Source organism: Rana temporaria, chromosome 5 (assembly GCF_905171775.1).
Source record: "Rana temporaria chromosome 5, aRanTem1.1, whole genome shotgun sequence".
Classification (NCBI taxonomy): domain Eukaryota; kingdom Metazoa; phylum Chordata; class Amphibia; order Anura; family Ranidae; genus Rana; species Rana temporaria.
The window spans coordinates 49,843,182-49,869,993 of NC_053493.1; the positions used below are offsets into that span (position 1 = coordinate 49,843,182).

The window sequence follows — 26,812 nt, forward strand, 5'->3', positions numbered from 1 at the left end:
GACGCAACTTTATTGTCCCGTCGCAATCCACAAAGCCCGACGTAACGTAATTTCGCGCGCTGCCCATCGGGAAAATGACGTCACGAGCATGCGCAGTACGGCCGGCGCGGGAGCGCGCCTCATTTAAATTGTCATCGCCCCCTGCAGAAGAGGACCGCCTTGCGCCGGAGACATTTAAGTTACACAGCCGGAAATTTCTAGGTAAGTGCTTTGTGGATCGGGCACTTAGATAGAAATTTTAAGTCAGTGTAACTTAAATGGGAAAAGTTAAGTTAGGCAGGAAATTTGAGGATTTGGCCCGCCATTTTTCTAGTCATGAAAAACGGTCGTGTGTACGCGGCATAAGGTGCAAAGAAGGGGTAAGTGGTTGGCAAATCTTATCATTTACATGTTTATTTTGTTTTAAGTCTATTGAGGCAGTTAATAAAAGAATGATCAAAAAGGGAAATTAAAGGAAAAAAAACTCCCCCTCCCCCCCCCAAAAATATCTAGACATCCTAGAAATGTGGGTACTTTATTAACCAGCGAGGGCTGGAAATGAAGGAAACTAGACTCTAAAAAAAACCTGGGAGCTCATTATTGCAGAAGAGTCATGCAATGTTATTATTTAATCAATTGGAGGACCTTTTACATACATTCTAGCTAATGCTTTAAGGAGCTGTTTTTAATGAAGTACCTTGTTGTCTTTAGGTCTACTTTTAGTCCTTTAATTACATTTACAGATGACCAGTATCATCTTCGTTTTCCATCAGCAGTCACCCTTCCTTTCCCACGGGGCGGGGGGTGTGTGGGAGACCTTGGATCGGGACAGGACTTATCATGCTGAGCATTTCTTCCTTTAGCGTGATACTTAATCAAGGACTTTTCCTTCCTCACCTCCTGGGCTATCATCCTCCATCCGCCCTGACACTCAGCTCGGATCGGATTATATTAGATGTGTTTTTTCCCCTCTAGCTGTCTCCTGGTCTCTTCTTTCTGCTGGCAGGGAGCTGTGGGTTGGGTTTAATTTAGGAAACTTGCTTCAATAAAAAGTTTTCCTGCACTGGGACCTTTAACTTAGGTATTCACATCTAAATGTACACGCGACCGAGTTTCTCTGCAAAAACCAGCAAGAAACTTGCTGGGATTTTTTTTTTGCCGAGGAAACCGGTCGTGTGTACATTTTTCGACGAGGAAACTGTCGAGGATCCCATCGAGCCAAAAAGAGAGCATGTCTTCTTTTTCCTCTACGGGAATGGAGAAACTTGCCTTGTCGAGTTCCTCGACAGCCTAACAAGTAACTCGACTAGGAAAACAATGTGTTTCGCCTGTCGAGTTCCTCGGTCGTGTGTACGAGGCTTCAGGACATGCAGGGTTGCCAACTTTCAGTAAATTTACAAACAGTTTGTAAAATCCGTAATTTTTGCATCTCTCCATAAATGTCCATTATGGACGTGTAGTCTGTATGTCCGTAATGGACATTTATGGACAGATGCAAAAATTACGTATTTTACACACTTTTTTTAAATTCACTGACGGTTGGCAACCTAGGCTGAGAACCACTCACAAGGGATAACAATCCTGAGGGACTGAGAAAGGCCATTGATGGGCAGCCATAGCTTGAAAACAATGGATAAGAAGATATCTGCCAAAAGGTTTTTTTCGGTTTGAAAAGAGTGGAGAGGGATAAGTACACCTGTCCGGTTTGTATTGCTGCCTGTGTCCCAGTTAAGCCTAGTACACACAAAGAGTTTATCGGACGATAATTTTTTATTTCCTTGGATGATATTCTCCATATCAAAAATGAATAGGTTACTAATGTAGGAAAATTCTCATACAACAGAATAAAAATTCGAAAGTGATGTAATGTGTTGTAGTGAATTGGTATTATATGTCCAGACAAAAACTGTACTGATTAAACGTAAATCATACGATCTGGTATCGTACGAGAATCATTTTTGTGTTTCGGACGACAGCTGTGTACTAACGATCAGATTATAGTACGATCACTTCAAAAGTGGTATTTTTTGTACGATATTCTGATCACGTGTACGTGACTTTAGAGAAGATTCAGCCTCTCTATTTGTCAAATTTACTATTATCACTGAAAGTGTAAAAATACCCAATTTTGCATTTATCCCAGGACAGTAATAGAGGGGAAATGTCACTAGTTCTGGTGACATCCACTTTGGAGGGATTTCCTCTCACTTCCTGTTTTGGTTATAGGACAGAAAGTTAAGGGAAGTCTCTCTAACGAGACACAGATGGTAAAAAAAATTATAAATAAACTGACAGGGGTTACCTCCCTTACGCTATCCAAGGTTTCCCTTTAACTCTACTTATGCCGCGTACACACAATCAGATTTTCCAACAACAAATGTTCGATGGGAGCTTGTTGTCAGGAATTCCAACCGTGTGTAGGCTCCATCGACAATAATTTGAGTTCTGGTTCTCAAATTTTCAGACAACAAAATCCGTTCTCGGAAATTTCGATTGTGTGTACAAAATTCCATGCATGCTCGAAATCAAGCAGAAGAGCCGCACTGGCTATTGAACTTCATTTTTCTCGGCTCGTCGTACGCCTTGTACGTCACCGCGGTCTTGACGTTCAGAATTTCCATCAATATTTGTGTGACTGTGTGTATGCAAGACAAGTTTGAGCCAACATCCGTCGGAAAAAAATCCATGGTTTTGTTGTCGGAATGTCCGATCGTCTGTACGCGGCATTAAAATTAGCTGTCTTAGTCCCAGGACCTGCAGTGCTTCATGGCCACGAGTGAGAGTGGTTCAGTCATGGTTCTTTACTCCTTTCTTCATCATCATAGCAGAGAAGGAAGAATCAGGTCACATGTAAAAAGATTTTTCAACAAGCTGGAAAATTTTCCTGTGCAAATACATGCCTCAAGCCAGTAGCATTGCTTCAGATTATCAAGGTATCTGTAGCTACCCTAAATCAGTAGTAGGGATCTCTGAATGAATGAATATAACAGGAACACTGCAAGTAATCATAGGTTTGTCCACGTGCTCATGGCTTGCAGGCTTCTTTGACAGGAGTTTTTGCATCAACTGCTCAGCTTTGAATTTTCTCTTTAGCACTCCACCAACAACAGGTGCCGACACAGGTCTCGTTGGGTGCGGATTTATGTTTCATATCAGAACAGGAATCTTACTTGACCTACTCAAAGGAAGCCCCCCACATCTCCCTCAGGGGAACACACTTTCTTTCTTGAACACACTTGCTCCCCTCTTCTCACTTCTTAAAGTGAACCTGCACCCAGGCTATGAACAATCAAGTATTTACATATTCACAAGCAGCCCTTACTAACCTCTGTAGTTATAGGCACTGTGGAGTAATTGCACTAAAGTCACCCAAGCCTTTCTCTCAGCAGCTTGGATCAGCCTGCTCCCCCACCCAGCAGTTCTGACTTGCTCAATAAGTAAAACTTGCACAGGAGTCTCAGACCGGCAGTGGATTAAAGTGGAAGATGAGTGGAAGACACTGACCACCTCCTGGCAGGAAACACAAGCTCACCTAAGCGGCAGAGTCTATGCATCAGCCAGTTTTTACCAGAGCTCCTGATGGTGGAGCTGTGTTTACTGTGTGCTGTGGTACCAGGTCACGGCCCTCACAATCACAATCACCCCACCAAGGGATAAACGAGTACAATGAGGGTGTGGTGCACATACAGGAGACTAGAGGATAGTTGAGCTCAAGCAAAGAGTCTTGGCAGGTGGCATGTAAAGAGTAGTCACGGTCCAGGGCGGCAATGAGTAAGCAGTAAACAAGGGTGGCGGTGAGAGAGTGGTCGAGTTGAAGCAGGGGTGGCCCCCTGGGTGGGGTGGTCTTGGTCTTGGAATGGTGCTTAAGGGCAAGCAAAAGGCCACAGTTTGGAGATCACTGATCTAGAGCCTGGCACTAGACACCTGCTCTAAGCCTCAGGCTAGGAAAGTTTCCTGTAAGATTAGGCAGTGTACCTGTAAAGAGACCCTGTCACCCATTTGCGCATGCATCATACAAAACTCAACATGTAACTTAAAGCGGAGTTCCGCCGAAAACAATAAATATTAAAAGTCAGCAGCTACAAATACTGCAGCTGACGACTTTTAATATATGGACACTTACTTGTCCTGGGCGCCTATGATGTCGGCACTCGAAGCCGATCTGTCCCTCGGTTCACGGGTGCTGCCATCGCCATCTTCGGTAAGGGAATCAGGACAGCCTTGCGGCCTCACTTCCTGGTTCCCTACTGTGCATGAGCGAGTCGCGCTGCATGATCCCACTGGTCCCTGCTGTCTTCTGGGACCTGTGTCTCTCCCAGAAGACAGGGGGGGGGGAGTAGGCGCCGGATGTGGCGTAGGTCACTGCAGTGATCTATGCCCGGAAGTGGTAGCAAATACCTGGATTACACAGGTATCTGCTCCCTCCCTCCCGCTGAAAGGTGCCAAATGTGACACTGGAGGGGGGGGGGTTCCATTTCTGGGTGGAACTCCGCCTTAAATTCTGTAATGGAGAAAGTGGGCCAGTCTCAGGTGAAGAAGATGATAGGAAATCCTTATTAGAGAAATGTAAATTCTAGTAGCTATAAAATCTAATTAGATGCTACATATGCTGCAATAAGCCAGCGCTGACCCGGGATGTCAGTATAGCAGATGACGTGCTAAGTACCCTTTAAGCCACTCACAAGCTCTGATAAGACACATTATCGCTTTGTGTAGCATTTCAAGCAATACTCTGATAAATAAAAGCGCCAACACATTGCAAACTGCCACCTGCGAGCTGGCAAATTCCTCCAACAATAGTCCTGGTAGGTTTTCACCTCCTAGCATCCTTTCCTATTGAATTACAATGGAAGTTGATATTGTTGTGTTCTGTAATCTGTCTTTTATCTGGTGTTGGTTCAATGTTTTTAATCCATATTGACACTTGGAGACACCCCTCTTTATTGTGGCCTATTGTGGGGAAGATAATGACAGGGATAAATAGGCGGAGCAGATCATTTTATTTTCAGCTACAAATTGCCTCTTTCTGTTGTCTTTTGTCTCTTTTCTCCATCCACAGGCTGCACAGTGTATGCTGGCCTCCTTCTATTCAGAACTTGACATTCAAAGGTACTTGATGAAAATTGAATCCTCTCGGAGAGTTAGTACATTATTCCTTTTTTTTGTCTTGTTTTTTTCTTTAACTCTTTTCCAAAGTCTGCGGTGTTTAGCTCTAACTGCGTGTAGCTATGCAGTGTGTTTGTTCCAGCTAACAAGGATGACAATAAATGATGACCCTTCGCATGCATTAACACAAAGGCCGTTTCACTTGTAGTAAAGTCTGCAGTGTTTGAGTGTCAGCATGCTCTTTTTTTTCCCGTTGCTGAGGTGATTTTAGAAAATCTTAAGGGCTCTTGGGCACTTGCACATAATTTTGTGCCCAAGTTGCCATGCATTTTTTTGGCCATTGGTATGCATTGTGTTAAGTATGCATGTTCATTTTCAATAGGCCCTCCCTTTGTGTTGATGGGCCAAAGACTTACCTGTCTTATTTTATGCCAACGCCTGTGTTACATAGTTAAATATGTTGAAAAAAGACACAAGTCCAACCAACAGAAAAGAAGAAAACTGTCATACACACATCCTGGGCCAGATTCAGGTACAATTGCGCCCGTGTAACATAAGCCGTTTACGTTACACCGCCGCAAGTTTTCAGTTTCAGTGCCCGATCCACAAAGCACTTACCTGGAAACTTGCGGCGGTGTATCATAAATACGTCCGGCGTAAGGCGTTCCAAATCGAATGGGCGGGTACAATTTAAATTAGGCGCGCTCCCGCGCCGGACCTACTGCGCATGCGCCGTTTCGAAATTCCCGCCGTGCTTTGCGCGAACTGACGTAATTTTTGCGATCGGCGACGTGCGTAGTGTACTTCCGTATTCCCGGACGTGTTACGCAAACGACGTGAAATTTTAAAATTTCGACGCGGGAACGACGGCCATACTTTAGACAGCAATACGTTTGCTGTCTAAAGTTAAGGCACCCAAAACGACGACTAACTTTGCGACGGGAAACTAGACTAGCGGCGACGTAGCGAACGCGAAAAACCATCGTGGATCGCCGTAACTCCTAATTTGCATACCCGACGCTGGTTTACGACGCAAACTCCCCCCAGCGGCGGCCGCGGTACTGCATCCTAAGATCCGACAGTGTAAAACAATTACACCTGTCGGATCTAAGGGATATCTATGCGTAACTGATTCTATGAATCAGTCGCATAGATACTCTGAGAGATACGACGGAGTATCTGACATACTCCGTTGTATCTCCTTTGTGAATCTGGGCCCCTATACTTAAAGCGGAGGTCCACCCGTTTTTTTTTTAAAGCCAACAGCTACAAATACTGCAGCTTCTGACTTTTAAAAAATGGACACTTACCTGTCCAGTGCACCCGCGATGTCGGCAGACGAGGCTGAGCAATCGCTCGGTCCTCGGCTGCTTCCTCCGCCATCCTCGGGGGAGGGAATCAGGAAGTGAAGCCTTGCGGCTTCACTGCCCGATTCCCTACTGCGCATGCGCGAGGATCGCGGTGCACCATCACTGGTCCCCGCTCTCTGCTGGCATCAGTGTTTCCCAGAAGACAGCAGGGGGGGTGACGTGACGAGGCTGGACTCCCGCGGGAGTCAGAACCTGGAAGTGGTGCAAATACCTGTCTCAGACAGGTATCTGCACCCCCCTCCCCCTGAAAGGTGCCAAATGTGACACCGGAGGGGGGGAAGGGATCCAAAAAGTGGAAGTTTACTTTTTGTGTGAACCTCCGCTTTAAAGGGGTTGTAAAGGTAAAAAAAAAAAAAATCCCTAAATAGCTTCCTTTACTTTAGTGCAGTCCTCCTTCACTTACCTCATCCTTCCATTTTTCTTTTAAATGTCCTTATTTCTTCTGAGAAATCCTCACTTTCTGTTCTTCTGTCTGTAACTCCACACAGTAATGCAAGGCTTTCTCCCTGGTGTGGAGAAAGCCTCTTGAGGGGGAGGGGGCGAGCAGGCAACTCAGGACACTCTCTACTTTGCAGATAGAGAAAGGAGCTGTGTGTTAGTGGGCGTACTGACACTCCTGCTCGCCCCCTTCCCCCTCAAGAGGCTTTCTCCACACCAGGGAGAAAGCCTTGCATTACTGTGTGGAGTTACAGACAGAAGAACAGGAAGTGAGGATTTCTCAGAAGAAATAAGGACATTTAAAAGCAAAATGGAAGGATGAGGTAAGTGAAGGAGGACTGCACTAAAGTAAAGGAAGCTATTTAGGGATTTATTTTTTTTACCTTTACAACCCCTTTAACTCAGTTCACACTGGGGATTCCCGACAGGCTGGGGGAGAGAGGGGGAGAGAAGACAGCACATTACATGGTAAGACCTACTCCGAAAATAAGCCCTACTGTGTCTTTTGTTGCCAAAATTAATATAAGACCCGGGCTTATTTTCGGGGAAACACGGTATGTCACTATCATGGGCGTGCGCACAGGGTGTGCCAGGTGTGCCTGGGCACACCCTCATCACCCTATGTGGAGCGTAGTCCCTCTGTTTGGACCCCTGATATTTCACCAAATAAAAAAAAATCTCCCTTTTCTGCCCAAAAAAATATATATATATATATATATATATATATATATATATATATATATATATAATATATATATATTTTTTTTAATCGTAAAAAATAATAAAAATAAAAACTACTGACACCATCTACTGCTCTACTGACACTGGCCCAGATTCAAGAAGCAATTGCGCCAGTGTAACCATAAGTTACACGGCGCAATTGCTTACTTGCTCCTGTGTAACGAGTGCTCCTGATTCAGGAACCTTGTTACACCGACTGCAGCCTAAAATCTGCGCGGCATAAGGCTCTTATGCCTCGCAGATTTTAGGCTGCATTCTTGCGTGTGCCGCTAGGGGGCGCTCCCATTGTGATCAGCGTGTAGTATGCAAATTGCATACTACCAACTGATTCACAAACTTGCGCGGGCCCCGCGCAAGCCAGGTACGGAGTTTCCGTACGGCAACTTTAGCGCAAGGCTGCCCCTTCTAATAGTAGGGGCAGCCAATGCTAAAGTATAGCCGCCGCTCCCGCGACGTGAAATTTGAATTTCACGTCGTTTGCGTAAGTGATTCGTGAATGGCGCTGGACGCCATTCACGTTCACTTTGAAGCAAATGACGTCCTTGCGACGTCATTTGCCGCAATGCACGTCGGGAAAGTTTCTCAACGGAGCATGCGCTGTACGCTCAGCGCGGGAGCGCGCCTAATTTAAATGATTCCCGCCCCCGGCGGGATCATTTACATTGCGCGCTTACGCCGGGCAATTTTGCCGGCGCGCCCTCGCAATTTACGGAGCTACTGCTCCGTGAATCGAGGGCAGCGCAAAATATTTGCGGGGGCGCAGGGCAAAATCGTTGCCCTGCTCCCCCGCAAATATCGCGCAAATGTACCTGAATCTGGGCCATTGTCAGTATATATACACATGCACACACACATATGTGTTTGAGCTTTGGGATGCACACCTATGGTCACTATATTGGAAAACAATATTCATGCCTTCAGATGAGGTTCCTGGTAATTGCAGAGTGAGCATGAGCAGCCGATTTCACAGCGGGGAACCAGATTACGCCTAATATTGTACAAGTGACATGACACAGACGTGACCTCCAGATGGTCCCTTTCAGCGCTGGTTATTTCTGTGATATAATTATCATTTAATAGCCGACAACGGTTGGAAGGCAGCGCGCTCCGCTAATGAAAATGTATCTATTAAAATGGAAAGTATTCTTAGAATCCAAGACATAAAAATATCTTTAGTAACATAATTCATCTGGTTAAACAATGCAGCAATAATCACTGTCATTGTTGTCTTCTGGGGATCTGTCACACACTCATCTGTCACAGCTAGGGGGCGCCATACTATGAGCTGCATTAAAGTGAGACTCCATCTAAAGTGTATGGACACCCCAACCATGGACTTCCCTTATTTGTTCCCTTTTGGTCTGCTAGTTTTACCATTAAAATGCTTTTAGTATATCTGTTCAATAAGTGAAAATAAATACCTGCCAGAAATCCTGTGAACTCCAAACTTCCTGCAATCTTATCTCAAGCCCTTCAAACTACAGAACACCCCACCTCCTATGTTATTTTGTGATGAGGAAGGGTGGTTTCTGTAGTCATGTAACAAGCCCTGTCCTATGATGATTACACTGCCTCTTTATAAATAGATACAATACAGTGTGCGACTGATGTCACACTTAGACAGGAAGGCTTCTTTCAGACTTTCAGTGCTGCTTACCGCCCTCTGAAAAGCAGTCCACAGTGTATCGGTTTTTAGAAGGTGGTAGAGAAGTAGCTTATTGTACACAGATGTGGGCCACTCAGTGTATATAGGTTTTGGTTGATTAGGCCCAGTTCACACTTGTGCAATGCCAGACATTGCATGTATTTCGGATGTAATCCGCAGCGCACTGCTGTTCACATTACATGTGATGTCTGTGCGGTGCGATTTCAGACATACAGATAGTATGGTTGATATCGCATCGCATTCGGTCCAAAGACGCACAGGACCCGTTTTTTCTGTTTGGACCAGAAATGCGATCCGATTTATGTCTGAACTCTAAGTGCGCACTGCGACACGCGTGCTGAAATGGGGGTGTCGTTTAGATATAATGACACTCCCCAGCAGTTCGCATTTGGCAGTGTGAACTGCCGTGCACGTCGGGTGCTATGTGGCAACCCGCAGTGGATTTGCGATGTTCTCGCATTGCACAAGTGTAAACCGGGTCTTAGTGTACACAGGTTTGGGCTGCTTAGTGTGCACAGGTTTGGGCTGCTCAGTGTGCACAGGTGTGGGCTGCTCATTGTACACAGGTTTGGGTTGCTTAGTGTGCACAGGTGTGGGCTGCTCATTGTACACAGGTGTGGGCTGCTCATTGTTCACAGGTGTGGGCTACTCATTGAACACAGGTGTGGGCTACTCATTGTACACAGGTGTGGGCTGCTCATTGTACACAGGTGTGGGCTGCTCATATTGTACACAGATGTGGGCTGCTCATATTGTACACAGATGTGGGCTGCTCAGTGTACACAGATGTGGGCTGCTCATATTGTACACAGATGTGGGCTGCTCAGTGTACACAGATGTGGGCTGCTCATTGTACACAGGTGTGGGCTGATCATATTGTACACAGGTGTGGGCTGATCATATTGTACACAGATGTGGGCTGCTTATATTGTACACAGGTGTGGGCTGCTCATTGTACACAGGTGTGGGCTGCCCAGTGTACACAGGTGTGGGCTGCTTATATTGTTCACAGATGTGGGCTGCTCATATTGTACACAGGTGTGGGCTGCTCATTGTACACAGGTGTGGGCTGCTCAGTGTACACAGGTGTGGGCTGCCCAGTGTACACAGGTGTGGGCTGCTTATATTGTTCACAGATGTGGGCTGCTCATTGTACACAGGTGTGGGCTGCTCAGTGTACACAGGTGTGTGCTGCCCAGTGTACACAGGTGTGGGCTGCTCATATTGTACACAGGTGTGGGCTGCTCATTGTACACAGATGTGGGCCATACCGGTACATACTGCTTTGTTGTAACTTTAAGTACAGAATTTTGTAATCTTGTGTTGTTTTAATTTATTTTCCAGACAAAAAGCCCGAAGCTGTCCTCCAGCCCGCAGTCAAGCCTGGGAGATCCGGCTGAACACAACCTCTCTGAACCATTGCTGGACTCAGGAGACGCCATGTTTGAAGGGGAATCCACATTGCCTTTTATCAGAGGCAGCCGGACAAGGGCCAGCCTCCCCGTCGTCAGATCCACCAATCAGACGAAAGAGCGATCTCTAGGTAAGACTCTTTATCATTCACCACCTGTGATCACTAATGATGGAAATGTCCTCCAAATGTGGGCGGTCATCACCGATGAAGTTACCCGATAATGAGAAGTATTGTGTGATGTCATAGTGTGATGTCATGGTGTGATGTCATGGTGTGATGTCATGGTGTGATGTCATGGTGTGATGTCATGGGGAGAGTTCTAAGATTCGCACATCCCTGAAGTGACTACTATTTCTAAAGATCGATTTACAGGCTTATCACTGTTTGGTGAACTAAATAAATATTTTATTGTAGCTCAGAAATTGATTGTCAACAAGCCTGGACTTTACAGTGCCTTGCGAAAGTATTCGGCCCCCTTGAACTTTGCGACCTTTTGCCACATTTCAGGCTTCAAACATAAAGATATAAAACTGTCATTTGTTCTGAAGAATCAACAACAAGTGGGACACAATCATGAAGTGGAACGAAATTTATTGGATATTTCAAACTTTTTTAACAAATAAAAAACTGAAAAATTGGGAGTGCAAAATTATTCAGCCCCCTTAAGTTAATACTTTGTAGCGCCACCTTTTGCTGCGATTACAGCTGTAAGTCGCTTGGGGTATGTCTCTATCAGTTTTGCACATCGAGAGACTGACATTTTTGCCCATTCCTCCTTGCAAAACCGCTCGAGCTCAGTGAGGTTGGATGGAGAGCGTTTGTGAACAGCAGTTTTCAGTTCTTTCCACAGATTCTCGATTGGATTCAGGTCTGGACTTTGACTTGGCCATTCTAACACCTGGATATGTTTATTTGTGAACCATTCCATTCCATTGTAGATTTTGCTTTATGTTTTGGATCATTGTCTTGTTGGAAGACAAATCTCCATCCCAGTCTCAGGTCTTTTGCAGACTCCATCAGGTTTTCTTCTAGAATGATCCTGTATTTGGCTCCATCCATCTTCCCATCAATTTTAACCATCTTCCCTGTCCCTGCTGAAGAAAAGCAGGCCCAAACCATGACCATTTTTCAGTTTTTTATTTGTTAAAAAAGTTTGAAATATCCAATAAATTTCGTTCCACTTCATGATTGTGTCCCACTTGTTGATTCTTCAAAAAAAATTACAGTTTTATATCTTTATGTTTGAAGCCTGAAATGTGGCAAAAGGTCGCAAAGTTCAAGGGGGCCGAATACTTTCGCAAGGCACTGTATATCTTGTGTCTGAATATATAGATTGTTTTATTGATTTTGGCTTTGGATTCACTTTAATTTGAAAATGATTTACAAATCTGCTTTAATCCCTTTAGCACAATATGAGCTTTACCCACAGCGGGTATAGAAAAGAACCCCCCCCCCCCTTTAACCACTTCAGCCCCAGAAGATTTGGCTTCCCAACGACCAGGGCATTTTTTGCAATACAGCACTGCGTCGCTTCAAGAACGCTTTCACACTGGGGTGGTTTACAGGTGCTATTGTGCTAAAAATAGCGCCTGCAAAGCGACCTGAAACAGCGGCTGCGCTGGCAGGACGGTAAAAAAAAGTCCTGCTAGCCGCATCTTTTGAGCGGTAAAGGAGCGGTGTGTATACCACTCCTCCACCGCTCCTGCCCATTGATATCAATGGGACACCACGGCTATACCTCCGGCACTGTACCTCTGCAAAAGCGCATTGTGGGCAGTTTTAACCCTTTCTCGCCTGCTAGCGGTAAAACCGCCCCGCTAGGAGCTTAATAGCGCTGTGAAATTAGTGGTAAAGCGCCGCTAAAAATAGCATCGCTTTACCGCCACCGCACCTCCTGCCCAGTGTGAAAGGGGCCTAACTGACAATTGCGTGGTCATGCGATGTTGTACCCAAACAAAATGTATGTCCCTTTTCCCCCACAAATAGAGATTTCTTTTGGTGGTATTTGGTCACCTCTGCGGTTTTTATTTTTTGCGTTTTAAACAAAAAAAGAGCAACAATTTTGAAACAAACACAATGGGGGTTATTTACGAAAGGCAAATCCACTTTGCACTACAAGTGAAATTGCACTGAAATTTCACTGAAATTGCACTTGGAAGTGCAGTCGCTGTAGATCTGAGGGGTAGATCTGAAATGAGGGGAAGCTCTGCTGATTTTATTATCCAATCATGTGCAAGCTAAAATGTTGTTTTTTATTTTCCTTGCATGTCCCCCTCGGATCTACAGCGACTGCACTTCCAAGTGCCTTCCGTAAATAACCCCAATTGTGTTTTTTTCAAAATTATCGATATTACCACCCCCTTAACAAGACATTACCACCCCCATAACAGGATATTACCACCCCACAACAGGATATTACCACCCCACAACAGGATATTACCACCCCCACAACAGGATATTACCACCCCCTTAACAAGACATTACCACCCCCATATCAGGATATCCGCTTCCCCATAACAGGATATTACCACCCCCATATCAGGATATCCGCTTCCCCATAACAGGATATTACCACCCCCCATAACAGCATATTACCACCTCCATACTTTACTGTAGGAATGGTGTTATTTGGATGGTGAGTTGTATTGGATTTCCGTCAGACATATTGTTTGGTGTTGAGGCCAAATATCGAAATTTTACTCTCATCTGACCATAACACCTTTTATCATGTCCCCTCAGAATCTTAAGGTGCGTTTAAGGTGGTCAGATGAGACTAAAATGTTATTATTAAGCCAAACAATATGTGAATGTGATTATTTTAAAGGGGTGATTGTTTTCTATACTGACTGTATCTGGACATCCCTGCAAAGGGCCATCTTTTCCCGGGTAGGATGCACAAGTGTTCCATGCATCTGAGTGCAGGCAGTCCCATTCATGTCTATTGGGATGCAGGAGCTGGACAGACACAACCAATGGACCCAATTTGACAGCTGTGTGGATGTGTGTCCCCTAATGCAGACAGTTTGCTTATTGGGGACACACACACATCTACAGTCACACCACTGTCATATTGGGACACAACAGCTGTGTATGTGCATCCTCTACATCCCAATGGACATGAATGGGACTGCCTGCATGCAGATGGGGCTGCACCTTCACTGCAAGAGGTGATTGCTCGTTCAGTCTAGGGGAGAGATTTTGCACTTACCCTATCCTTAGCTCTCCCATGCTCTGGCGGTGGACTGTCCCTCAACATCATCACCTCCAATCCAGAGGTATGGACTCTTTATTAGTCTTGATGCCATCTTGATCTATCTTCTTTTCTATGTCCCCTAGAGCTAATAGACCGGGGATATGCAATTAGCGGACCTCCAGCTGTTGCAGAACTACGATTCCCATGAGGCATAGCAAGACTCTGAGGCCTCGTACACACGGCCGAGTTTCTCGGCAAAAACCAGCAAGAAGCTTGCTGGGTTTTTTTTTTTGCCGAGGAAACCGGTCGTGTGTACACTTTTCAACGAGGAAACCGCCAAGGATCTTGTCGGGCCAAAAAGAAAGCATGTCTTCTTTTTCCCCAACGGGAATGGGAAAATTTGGCTCGCCGAGATCCTCAGCGGCTTCACAAGGAACTCGACGAGCAAAACGATGTGTTTTGCCCGTCGAGTTTCTCGGCCGTGTGTACGAGGCCTGACAGCCACAAGCATGACACCCAGAGTCAGAGGCATGATGGTACTTGTAGTTTTGCAACAGCTGGAGGTCCGCTAATTGCATATCCCTGTAATAGACCATTCAATCTGCACAATGTGGGTGCAGTCCAAATGCACGGAATAACTTTTAAGTTTCCTGGAGTTGGGCTTTAAGCTGCAGCAAAATTGCAAGCAGCCCATAGAGATTAATTATACCCACAGAGGTTAATCTATTAAGAGACAAGGATTTTTTTTTTCAACATTATTAATAAACAAATTAATAAATCATAAGTATATTAGCTAGAGGCCCTTTACATATCTGACTTTTTTTCTAAACATGTCCACACAGGCAGCAAAAGTGCTCCTCGGATATAATGCACCACACTTAAAATGCATCTTTATGTATGACATATGAAAAGAATTTCTGTTAAGATGTTCATTTGTAAACCCCAAAAGTGCTTTCTTACGGCTTTTGAAGAATATTACTGTATCTGACCACTAGATGGCACACTTCATTCAATCAGTCCGTATACATAAGAAAGTAATGTACTATGACTGGGCTTCAATATCAGGATGATGTATCTGTATCATATACTAGTCGCTGGCTTATTTAATAAGAATAGTGCTAAGATTTACATAGCTCCCAACTGTCCCTGATTTTGAGGGACTGTCCCTGATTTAGAGAAATGTCCCTCTGTCCCTCTTTCCTCCCCATCTGTCCCTCATTTTGGTCTGATCTATATAATTGTATATAAAAGCACTTTTTATATTTCAAAAAGTGTTTCCCAGTGCTAAACCTTTCATCCAATCTCTAAATTGCTGCATTTGTATATTTTAAAAGACAATATAAAGGAATAGTAGTGATAAAAAAGCACTTGTGGATTTAAATAAAACATTTTTTTGGTTAATTCTCCTTTAAGGGGGTGTGGCAGGAGGCGTGTCCTGTACCTACATACATTTGCTAGTAGGTGTCCCCCATTCCCATCTGAAAATGTTGGGAGGTATGCTAAGAAGTAGACATGTGCACTGCCAAAAAAATCGTTATTTTCGTTTTTTTAATTTTTTTGGAAATTCAGGAAATTTTAAAAAACGTTTGTTCATTTTTGCTTCATTCGTTATTTTAATTTTTTTAGTAAATTCGGGAAAATCGAAAAAAAAATGTTTTCCGTTTTATTCGGTTTTTTTGCTTTTTTCGGAAATTCGTAGATTCGTAAATTCGGGAAAAACGGAAAAAAAACGAAATTTCCGAAAAAAAAGAATATAATTCTAAAAATTCAGAAATTTTCCATTTTTGATTTTTAGATTTTCAAACTTTAGATTTTTGAATGTTACAATTTCGAAATTTCGATTTTTTTTTCATTTCCGAATTTTTTCATTTCGGAATTTTCGTATTTACGAATTTCGGAAATTCTGATTTGTTTAATTTTCAAATTTTAGAATTTTAGAAATTCTGAATTTTAGAAATTTCAAATTTTTCATTTTTTATTTTCGTTTTTTTTTTCAAATTTCGAATATTCAAATTTTCGAATTTTTTATTTTTCGAATTTTCATTTTCAAATTTTTTATTTTTCGAATTTTCCAATTTTTTATTTCAAGTCCGAAAATTCGGAAATTGAAAAATTCGGAAATACGAAAATTTCGGAAATCTGAAAATTGAAATTTTTGGAAATATAAAAATGTGGATATTCGGATATTCAAAATTTTCGGAAGTCTGAAAATTCGGAAATAAAAAAATTGTTAATACGAAAATTCGGAATTAACGAATTTTCGTTAAAAAACTAATTAGAAACTAAACGAATTGCACATGTCTACTAAGAAGGTCACAGTAACCAATCAGATTTTATCCAAATGTAATCAAGTCAGTTGAGGTGGACCTAGCATCAGATATACATTGGGGTTGATTTACTAAAACTGGAGAATGCAAACTCTGGTAGCCAATCAGCTTCCATCTTTAGTTTATTCAATTAAGCTTTGACAAACAAACCTGGAAGCCGATTGGTTTCTATGCAGAGCTGCACCAGATTTTGCACTCTCCAGTTTTAGTAAATCCACCTCTGTATGTTTTTAGGTTAACAACTTCAAGGCATTTCATACTTCTCACTGCCAACGCCTTTATCTGCTCTTCTCCCCAGGATGACGGAGCAATATTTATTTAGGCATCATCCAGAGTCACTATTAACCTCCTGCACTGAGATGCTGGCTAAGAGAGGACACAATTATGTAAATTCTGTTGCCGGTGCATTCTGCACCCTCTCATCCTGTGACAGAGGACGAGGAAATGCTTCTGAAGGCACCATCTGAGCCTAGGCAAAGTCACTTCAAGGCCAGTTTCACGCAGGCTTCAACTTCTACAAGAGCAGTGTGAACAGCCAGTTTTGACAAAGCATTTGCAGATTTTTGAGTAAGCAGAGCTTTCAGTTGACGGGTTTCACAAGCTATGGCTTGTGAAACGCGTCGACTGCTGTCCCTGTGTTTGTCTGACCCATTGTGACAATAAAGATGACAATTTGGAGTTCCAGTGTGCGTCCAATCCTTTGTTTCGTTCATCTTCTACGGTGGTGAGCCGAGGTCTGCACCTGTGATCTGCCTTTGCGCCTGATTTTTGCCTGAAGCGGTATGCTTCTCCTTGGTCTCTGCTTTCAGTAAGCTTTGTTGAAGCTTTTAAAGTACCATTCAACTCCATGATGAACAGTAGATCCTAATGGGAGTGTTGATTGTGGCAACCACTTGATCTCTGGAAGATTTTCTCCACTTCATTACCAGGCCAATTTTTGGGGCACTGCTATTCTTTAACTGACAATTGTGCGGTCCTGCGACGCTGTACCCAAATAAAATGTACCGTAATATTCTCGAGTATAATCCAAGTTTTTCAGCCCTTTTTTTAGGCTTATACTCGTATCAGTGTACCTGAAGGGCTGCGAGCATCCATTGTTTAAAAGTCGCGGCTTCCCCCTGGTCCCTTCTGTGATAGGCGTTTCCCAGCAAACACTGTGTTCAGTGTTCCGCCTATCACGGATGTCTTTTCATCCTTGGACAAGAGAACGCCTGTGATAGGCGGAACACTGAACACAGTGTCTGCTGGGAAACCGAGTCCGAGGATGAGAAGACGTCCGTGATAGGCTGCTGGGAAACGCCTATCACGGAACGGGACCAGGAGGAGACCACGACTTTTAAACAACGAATGGACGCCCGCAGCCTGTAAACATTTCAGGTACACTGACTCGAGGACGCCCATGTATATATATATATATATATACATGGGCGTCCGCTGAACTTTTTTCAGGGGGGGGGGCATAATTTTAAGGTCATCCATGGTCGGTCCCCTTTTGACTCAGTGACACTGTGCCAGTTAAGAGGAGAATATTATATATTGCAATTTGCTGCTTGTAAAATTGGACAGCTGAGCTATTGCTGGAAAAATATGTGTGTGTGTAACAGTGTATGCGGCACTGCTGCTGTTACCTGTGGTTCTTCAGCGATCGATCATAGGCCCAGGGCAGGCACTGGCAGCGTATTCTCTCTCATCTTGGCCACTGCACGCCACGCACCTGTGGGAGGAGCTGGCGCCACGCCGGCCGGATAGGCATAGCAAGTGGATACATTTACACAGACAGGCAGGCTGAGGCAGCCAATCACGGAACAGAACAGCCTGGATGTTAAGCAGAGGCCCGAGCGGCAGAGCCAATCCGATGCGCGGGACGGGGGTGAGGAGGGAGGGACAGATGTGTTTGTAAGTATCACGGTGAATATGTCGGAACAGACTGAGAGCAGCCCCAGCCCCCAGGCCAGCAGCAGACTTAGAAAAAAAAGTCCACGGCTGCCGCAGAGGCGGCCGTGGCGGCCATTGCAACACAGAGGGCAAGTCAAGTGTCTTCTTTTATGATTTCAGGGGGGGCAATTGCCCCCCCTTGCCCTATGGAGCAGACACCCATGTATATATATATATATATATATATATATATATATACACACACACACACACTTGTTCGTCTGATGAAAACGGGCCGATGGACCGGTTTCATCGGACGAACCGTTCGTGTGTGGGCCCCATCGTTTTTTTATCCATCAGTGAAAAAAAATAGAACCTGTTTTAAATTTTTCTTATGGTTAAAAAACTGATAGAAAAAAATGATTGTCTGTGTGGAAGTCCATCGGTCAAAAATCCACGCATGCTCAGAAGCATTGAACTTCATTTTTCTCAGCACGTCGTTGTGTTTTACGTCACTGCGTTGGACACGGTCGGATTTTTAACCGATGGTGTGTAGGCATGACTGATGAAAGTCAGCTTCATCGCATATCCGATGAAAAAATCCATCGGATTAGATTCCATCAGATATCCGATCGTGTGTACAGGACTTAAAAGAATAAAAAAAGAATATTGACCCCAAATCATTAGTTTCCCTTTAATAACACCTTTCCAAAACACACATAAATCTGCGTAGCTGAAAATCTCGAATCCATTTCTTGTCTTCCCCGCCCACGTCCTGCACAGCATACCATTTTCTGTACAATGACAGGCACATAACACTGAGCTGCTCAGGAATTTCCTGTAATATTACACACATCTCATTACATTGGGCTATTTATGTAACGCCGCAGTCAACAAACGAGGCTGTTTTCTAGGAGGAAGTCGGTGAGAACTGTTATACCGATGTCCAAATGAGACATCACTCAGAAGGCCGATTCAGCAAAAATGTGACAGCTTATGATTGGAGCGTTAGTCCGATGTTATTTGTTGAATTAGATAACATTCTTTGCATACCTGCAACTGTAATTTCTGAATCCTGCATAGTTATTAGGCCAGGCGCTGCCACATCGGATTGAATCATAGTTAATTAAACAGGAAGCCAGGATCCTGCAGCCGGAGCAGACTTTTTGTATTCATTAGAAGCTGGCCTGCTGTGACTGGCAAGGTGTGTGGGCTGCTGTTTGATGTATTCCTGTAGAAAAGCAGCGCGGTGGCGGCACACCTCTTTGAAAACTTTATCTGACGGAACAATTCCAATCCCTTACATGAGGGATGGCGATTCTGATAGATAAGGATTAAGACATGCAGGGATGCATCTTTAATAACCCCATTTTGTTAAAAAGAACACGATGTGTCTTTGTGAATATTTAAACAGTACGGCCTGTTTTGTTTTCTTTGCATTATTATTGAGCTGAGGCAGAAAACATTGTAAACAGAGCAGAACCTGTTAAAGCTTAAAGGGATTGTAAAGGAATTTTTTTTTTAATCTTAATAGCTTCCTTTACCTTAATGCAGTGCTGTTTTCATGTCCTCATTGTTCGTTTTTGCTCTCAAGTTGCTGTAATTCTTCTCTGATCTCCACACTTCCTGGTTGTCTGTTTCCTGATGACCACAGTACTGGGAGCTTTCTCTCTGTGGTCACTAATCAAGGAGGTGTGATTACTGTTAGGTAGATTCAGGTACATTGGCCTAACTTTAGGGCGGCGTAGCCTAGCCTAGCCTGTTTAGGCTACACCGCCGTAAATTAGTTAGGCTAGTAGTGATTTTCAATCTACTTACCTGCTAATCTACGGCGGCGTAGCCTCAAACGAGCGGGCGTAAGGGCGCCTAATTCAACTGACTTGGAGGGGGGGTGTTGTATGGAAATGAGGCTTGACCTTACGTTTTTTGACACTGAGCATGCGCCGGGCGACTACATTTCCCAGGGCGCATTGCGGCTAAGTACGCCGTACGGGCCTAATGATTTCGACGTGGACGTAAATGACGTAACTCCCGATTTGCGGACGACTTGCGCAAACAACGTAAAAAATTCGAACCTCGCGGCGGGAACGCCGGCCATACTTTAACATTACTAGTCCACTAGAGCATAGCTCTAACTTTAGGCGGCATATCCCTTACGGAAACAACTTAATTCGACTGCGTCGGCCTGGCGTACGTTCGTGAATCGGCGTATCCCCTCATTTACATAATCTACGCCGGCCGCAATGGAAGCGCCACCTAGCGGCCATCTAAAAAATTGCAAGCTAAGATAGAACGGCGCAAGCCGGCCTATCTTAGCTTTGTTTAAGCGTATCTCTGTTTGAGCATACGCTTAAACAAACGCCGGCGTAGATTCAGAGTTAGGTCGGCTTATCTACTGATAAGCCGGCCTAATGCCGCATACAGACGATCGTTTTTTGTGATGAAAAAAAATGACCTTTTTGAAAACGTCATTTAAAATGATAGTGTGTGGGGAAAATGTCGTTTTATGTCTTCAGAAAAACGACCAAAAAAAAATTCGAACATGCTCGAATTTTTTGTGTCGTTTTTCAAAATGTCATTTTTTGTGTCAATGAAAATGATAGTGTGTGGGCAAAACAACGTTTTTAAACCCGCACATGCCCAGAAGCAAGTTTTGAGACGGGAGGTAAAACTACCATTCATAATGGAGTAAGCACATTCATCACGCTGTAACAGACAAAAAAGCACGAATCATCTTTTACTAACAAGTAACCAGCTAAAAGCAGCCTCAAGGCGAATAGAACTTCCCCTTTAGAGTGCCGTCACTTTGTTCATCATTTTTCAAAACGATGGTGTGTATGCTACATCGTTTTTGAAAATGAAGTTTCAAAAATGTCGTTTTTTTTCATCACTTCAAACGTCATTTTTTTTTCATCACAAAAAACGACCGTCTGTATGCGGCATAACTCTTTGTGAATCTACCTATGTGTGTCTAGTTTCTAGTTTTCCAAACCATCACTGCCCTATATTGGCTCTGTATGCTCTGTAAGGCAGAGAGGCAGGAAACAACATGCAAAAACAAAACTAGAAACTACAGGTACATTATATGATTGATTTGTATCTATTTTTAATCGTTTTAAAAGGAATCAGTTAACTATTATGTCTCTATACCCTGTAAACAGTCATTTCAGCAACAAAAAAAAATGTTTTTTATTTACAACCCCTTTAAGGTTAGTAAAATACTTAAAGGGGTTGTAAAGGTAATTTTTTTCCCTAAATATCTTCCTTTACCTTAGTGCAGTCCTCCTTCATGTTCATGTTCTTACATTTAAAAGCAAAATCGAAGGATGAGGTAAGTGAAGGAGGACTGCACTAATAAAATCAGATATAAAATAGGAATAAAACAAAAATCTAAAAATAAAGAATAAAAAACAAAAAATATAAAGGGGAAGGAAAAGTAATGACTGAAACCAACAGTTTCAGTCATTTAGAGGTTTAATTGAGTAGATGCATTTGGCAGCGACAGCCGGCTACACACTTTCTTATAAGTGGGATTTTACTCTGCATGGAGCTTTTCATCCGCCACTCCTTCATCTGTGAAATTACACAGATAGCCTCCTGATCACACTGGATGAGGCTTAGTAGAAGCATCTGGATGACAGCCCATATCAGCACACTTCATGCATTCTTAAGTGAGTATCTGTACTTATAATGGCTCTATAAGCTCAGTCAACATTAAAGGGTTTGTAAAGAATTTTTTTTTTTTTTTAATCTTAATAGCTTCCTTTACCTTAATGCAGTGCTGTTTTCATGTCCTCATTGTTAGTTTTTGCTCTCAAGTTGCTGTAATTCTTCTCTGATCTCCACACTTCCTGGTTGTCTGTTTCCTGATAACCACAGTACTGGGAGATTTCTCTCTGTGGTCACTAATCAAGGAGGTGTGATTACTGTGTGTCTAAAACCCCTCAGCACCAATCAGTTTCGTTTTCCAAACCATCACTGCCCTGTATTGGCTCTGTGGCTCTGTACATCACAGAAGCAGGAAACAACATGCAAAAACGAAACTAGAAACTGCAGGTACATTTATATGATTGATTTTTATCTATGTTTAATCATTTAAACAGTTAACTATTATGTCCCTATACCCTGTAAACAGTAATTTCAGCAAAACATTTTTTTTTTCCTTTACAACTCCTTTAATACAATGTGAGGGAGTAAATCCATAAATCATTCCTATGGCAAAAAAGCCAAATGCAAAAAGAAAAATGTTTTTTTTTTTTAATATTAAATAAAATATAATATATTAGATACATTTATATATTGTAGATTAGTGAAATTAAAAGTCTTAATCACCCCAAATTTCTGTGAAAATCGGGAGAAATGTTTCCATTTTGGAAGAATGCATTGGAGCGAATCAGTGAGGATCCATTCACACCTGAGCTCGCTACATTTTACTGCTTTTGCAGCTTTTTACAAGTGTTTTTAAAGCGTTTTTAGAAGCATATTACAAGCATTTTATAGCCTCAGGCATTTTTGTTTAGCCAATAGAAAGCACAAGGGGAATGAGAGGGGGAGGAAATTAGGGGTGGGGAGCTGCCATTAGAGCAGAAAACGAACGACAAAGCGCTTGTAAAACGCTCAAGTTCTACTGACTCGTTCTCTTGTATCACAAGTCTCTTGTATCACCTCTAAGGTCTCTGACCATCTCCTGTACCATGTCCACAGTCTCTGACCATCTCTTTTATATTTACAGTCTTTGACCATTTCCTGTATCATGTCCACAGTCTCTGACTATCTGTTGTATTATATTTACAGTCTCTGACCATCTATTGTATCATGTCCACAGTCTCTGACCATCTCTTGTATCATGTCTGCAGTCTCTGACCATCTCTTGTATTATGTCTACAGTCTCTGACCATCTCTTATATCATGTCTACAGTCTCAGACCAATCTCTTGTATCACCTCTGCAGTTTCCGACCATCTATTGTGTTGTGTTATGTTCACAGTCTCTGACCATTTCCTGTATCATGTTTGCAGTCTCTGACCATCTCGTGTACATGTCTACAGTCTCTAACCATCTCTTATATCATGTTTGCAGTCTCTGACTATCTCTTGTATCATGTCTCCAGTCTCTGACTATCTCTTGTATCACGTCTCCAGTCTCTGACCATCTCTTGTATCATGTCTGCAATCTCTGACCATCTCTTGAATCATGTCTGCAGTCTGACCATCTCTTGTATCATGTCTGCAGTCTCTTACCATCTCTTTTACCATGTCCACAGTCTCTCACAATCTCATGTATCATCATGTATCAGTATATTTCCTCTTTCACGGTCCCCCCCTCCCCCATGACTTTGCCATTAATATCAACAACACAACCATTGGTCCCTCCACACATGCCAGGGTGCTGGGTTTAATCCTTGACTCTGACCTCTCCTTCAGCCCCCACATCCAATCCTTGGCTGAATCCTGCCGCCTTAACCTCCGCAACATCTCCAGAATTCAACCCTTGCTGACTAATGACACCACAAAGAAACGTATTCACTCCCTGAATATTTCCCGCCTTGACTACGGCAACTCTCTCTTTAATGGCCTACCCTTACGCAGGCTATCCCCCCTTCAGCCTATTATGAATTCTGCTGCTAGACTAATACACCTCACTATCCAATCCATGACTGCTGATCCTCTCTGCCAATCCCTTCACTGGCTTCTCCTACCCCACTGTATAAAATTCAAAATGCTAACCACAACATGCAGGGCCATTTACAAAAACGCCCCCATCTACATCACCAACCTCATCTGCAGATATCGCCCAAATCTCCCCCTCCGCTCGTAGGCGTGTGCACAGGGTGTGCCAGGTGTGCCCAGGCACACCCTAATCCCCCTGTGCAGCATAGATTCCCACTACTTCCCTAGCTCCCCCCCTTCCTGCCGCACCTCTGTTGGCTTCTCTTCTCTCCCAGCGGCGGATGCTGTGGGATGTTTTAGGATAAATGGGGGAAGGGGCCGGTAAATATGTACAGTAATTTACTGTCCCCTTCCCTTTTTGAATAAACAGTGAACGATCAGTAGTGTGTGTTTGAGCTTTGGGGTGCACACCTAGGGTTGCCAACTCATCCCTTTAAAAAGGAACACATCTGAATTACACAGGTTCTGTGGCTGATTAAGGTGGTAATTAAACTCACTTGGTGCCTTATCTGCATTAAATTAGCCTCAGAATCTGTGTAATTCAGATGTGTTCCTTTTTAAAGGGATGAGGTGGCAACCCTATGCACACCCTAATGCAATAGGCTGCGCACACGTATGCCTCCGCTCCTCCCAGGGCCTCCTGTTCTCTAGCTCCCTTGATAACTCCTCCCATGCTCGCCTTCAGGACTTCTTCAGAGCCTCTCCCATTCTCTGGAACTCCCTGCCCTGGTATGTCCAATCAGCCCCTACCCTGTCTACCTTTAGGAGAGCCCTGAAAAATCATTTATTCATGGAAGTCTAGTCTACACCCACCTAACAACTAACAACGAGCCACCTCCATCAAATCATTCTCTGCAGCTATTACCTTTTGTACCACCACCCCCTACCTTTAGAATGTAAGCTCTACGAGCAGGGCCCTCCTGTTTCTTCTGTATTGAACTGTACTGTAATTGTGCTGTCCCCCCTTATACATTGCAAAGCGCTGCGTAAACTGTTGGCGCTATGTAAATCGTGTATAATAATACAGGGCTTTTTTCAGGGGGAACTTGGTGGAACTCAGTTCCACCACCTCTGGCTCAGACCCTTGGGGGGGGGGGGGTGCTCACCAAAATCACTTGTAAACAGAGAAGTCCGGTTTCTGAGTTTACAAATGACAGCTCTGCATTCTGTGTGTTACCCCCCCTAAACTTTGCACTCTGTGGCCCGGATTCAGATACAATAATGTATCTATCGGAGGGCGTAACGTATCTCAGATACGTTACGCCGCCGGAAATTAGGGTGCAAGTTGCGTATTCAGAATGAACTTGCGCCCTAAGTTAAGGCGGCGTAACGTATGTGGTCCGGCGTAAGCCCGCGGAATTCAAATGTAGATGATGTGGGCGTGTTTTATATAAATTAATTGTGACCCCACGTATTTGACGTTTTTTACGAACAATGCATGCGCCATCCGTGAAAGAATCCCAGTGCGCATGCTCGAAATTACGCCGCAAATCACCAATGCTTTCGACGTGAACGTAAATTACGCACAGCCCTATTTGCAAACGACTTACACAAACGATAATACACAATACGTAATCGACGTAAAATTCGACGCTGGCCCGATGTCCATACTTAACATAGGATATGCCTCATATAGCAGGGGTAACTTTACACGGGAAAAAGCCTAACGTAAACGACGTAAAAAAATGCGCCGGGCGGACGTACGTTTCTGAATCGGCGTATCTACCTAATTTGCATATTCCTCGCGGAAATCTACGGAAGCGCCACCTAGCGGCCAGCGTAAATATGCAGCCTAAGATACGACGGTGTAAGAGACTTTCGCCGGTCGGATCTTAGGGAAATCTATGCGTAACTGATTCAGTCGCATAGCTACGACCCCGCAACTCAGAGTTACGACGGCGTATCCGGAGATACGCCGTTGTAACTCCTATCTGAATCCGGGCCTGTAATGTAATGCAATCCTGGTATTTAATGCCCCTTTAAGACTCTCCTACTGTTTGTGAAATTTGACTGACAACACCCGCTATTTGATGTGATTTGGAGGATATGTGTGGGGGGTTGTGTTTGAGTTCCAGCACCTAATGTTTGAGAAAAAAAAAACCTGTAATAATATCATAATAATAATCATCCCCATAGTCTATATCCTTTTATGTGTCACTGAATCTTTACATCATTGTATGTGCCCTTTGGTAATGTTGGGGGGCACACTTGAGGCCCCCATTATCTAGAAAGTTGACCACCCTAAATGATCTCGGGAGTGCCTGAAACTGATCTGAAATGTAGGCAGAATACACCGGCAAGCAAGCTACATTTTTCTCAAAGGCCAATGCCCGCTGACATGTGCCCTGCTCAGACTAGACACTAAGGGCCAGATTCAGAAAGAATCGCCTATCTTTAGGCAGGTGTAGCGTATCTCAGATACACTACGCCGCCATTACTTAGAGCGGCAGGTCCCGTATTCAGAAAGAACTTGCGCTCTAAGTTACGGCGGCGTAGTGTAAAGTGTAAATGGGCCGGCGTAAGCCCGCCTAATTCAAACTAGGCTGGTAGTGGGCGTGTTGTATGTAAATGATTCGTGACCCCACGTAAATGACGCGCTTTACGAACGGCGCATGCGTGCGCATGCTCAGTATCACGTCAAATTTTCTCCGTAAATTACGCCCGCTCAATGCTTAGTCGACGTGAATGTAACCTACGCCCAGCCCCATTCACAAACGACGTAAAACGTGTAAAATTCGACGCTGTTCCGACGTCCATACTTAACATTGGCTGCGCCTCATATAGCAGGGGTAACTTTACGTCGGTCAGACGCCTTACGTAAACGACGTATATTGATACGCCGGGCGCAATAACGTTCGTGAATCGAAGTATCTTACTCATTTGCATATTTTTTAATGGGAACGCCGAATGCGTCCAGCTGGACGGCTGAAGCCATGTTTTCAGGCGTATCTAGCTTTGTGAATCGGCGTAAAGATGCGACGGCGCACATTTGAAATTACGGCGGCGTATCTGGAGATACGCCGCCGTATCTCCTT

General features: G+C 43.8%; 1 protein-coding gene across 7 annotated transcripts in view; it reads left to right on the plus strand.

The window, feature by feature from the left end:
* KIAA1217 (KIAA1217 ortholog) overlaps positions 1–26,812 on the plus strand; it is a 440,691-nt gene that overhangs the window by 186,143 nt on the left and 227,736 nt on the right. For 4 of the 7 annotated variants that reach the window (XM_040352526.1, XM_040352520.1, XM_040352516.1 and 1 more), the window contains exons 3-4: positions 5,039–5,119; positions 10,645–10,843. In XM_040352526.1, the coding sequence (XP_040208460.1) occupies positions 5,039–5,119; positions 10,645–10,843 (280 nt within the window). The remainder of the gene's footprint in view (positions 1–5,038; positions 5,120–10,644; positions 10,844–26,812) is intronic. The other 3 variants (XM_040352517.1, XM_040352522.1, XM_040352521.1) reach the window with 1 other exon arrangement.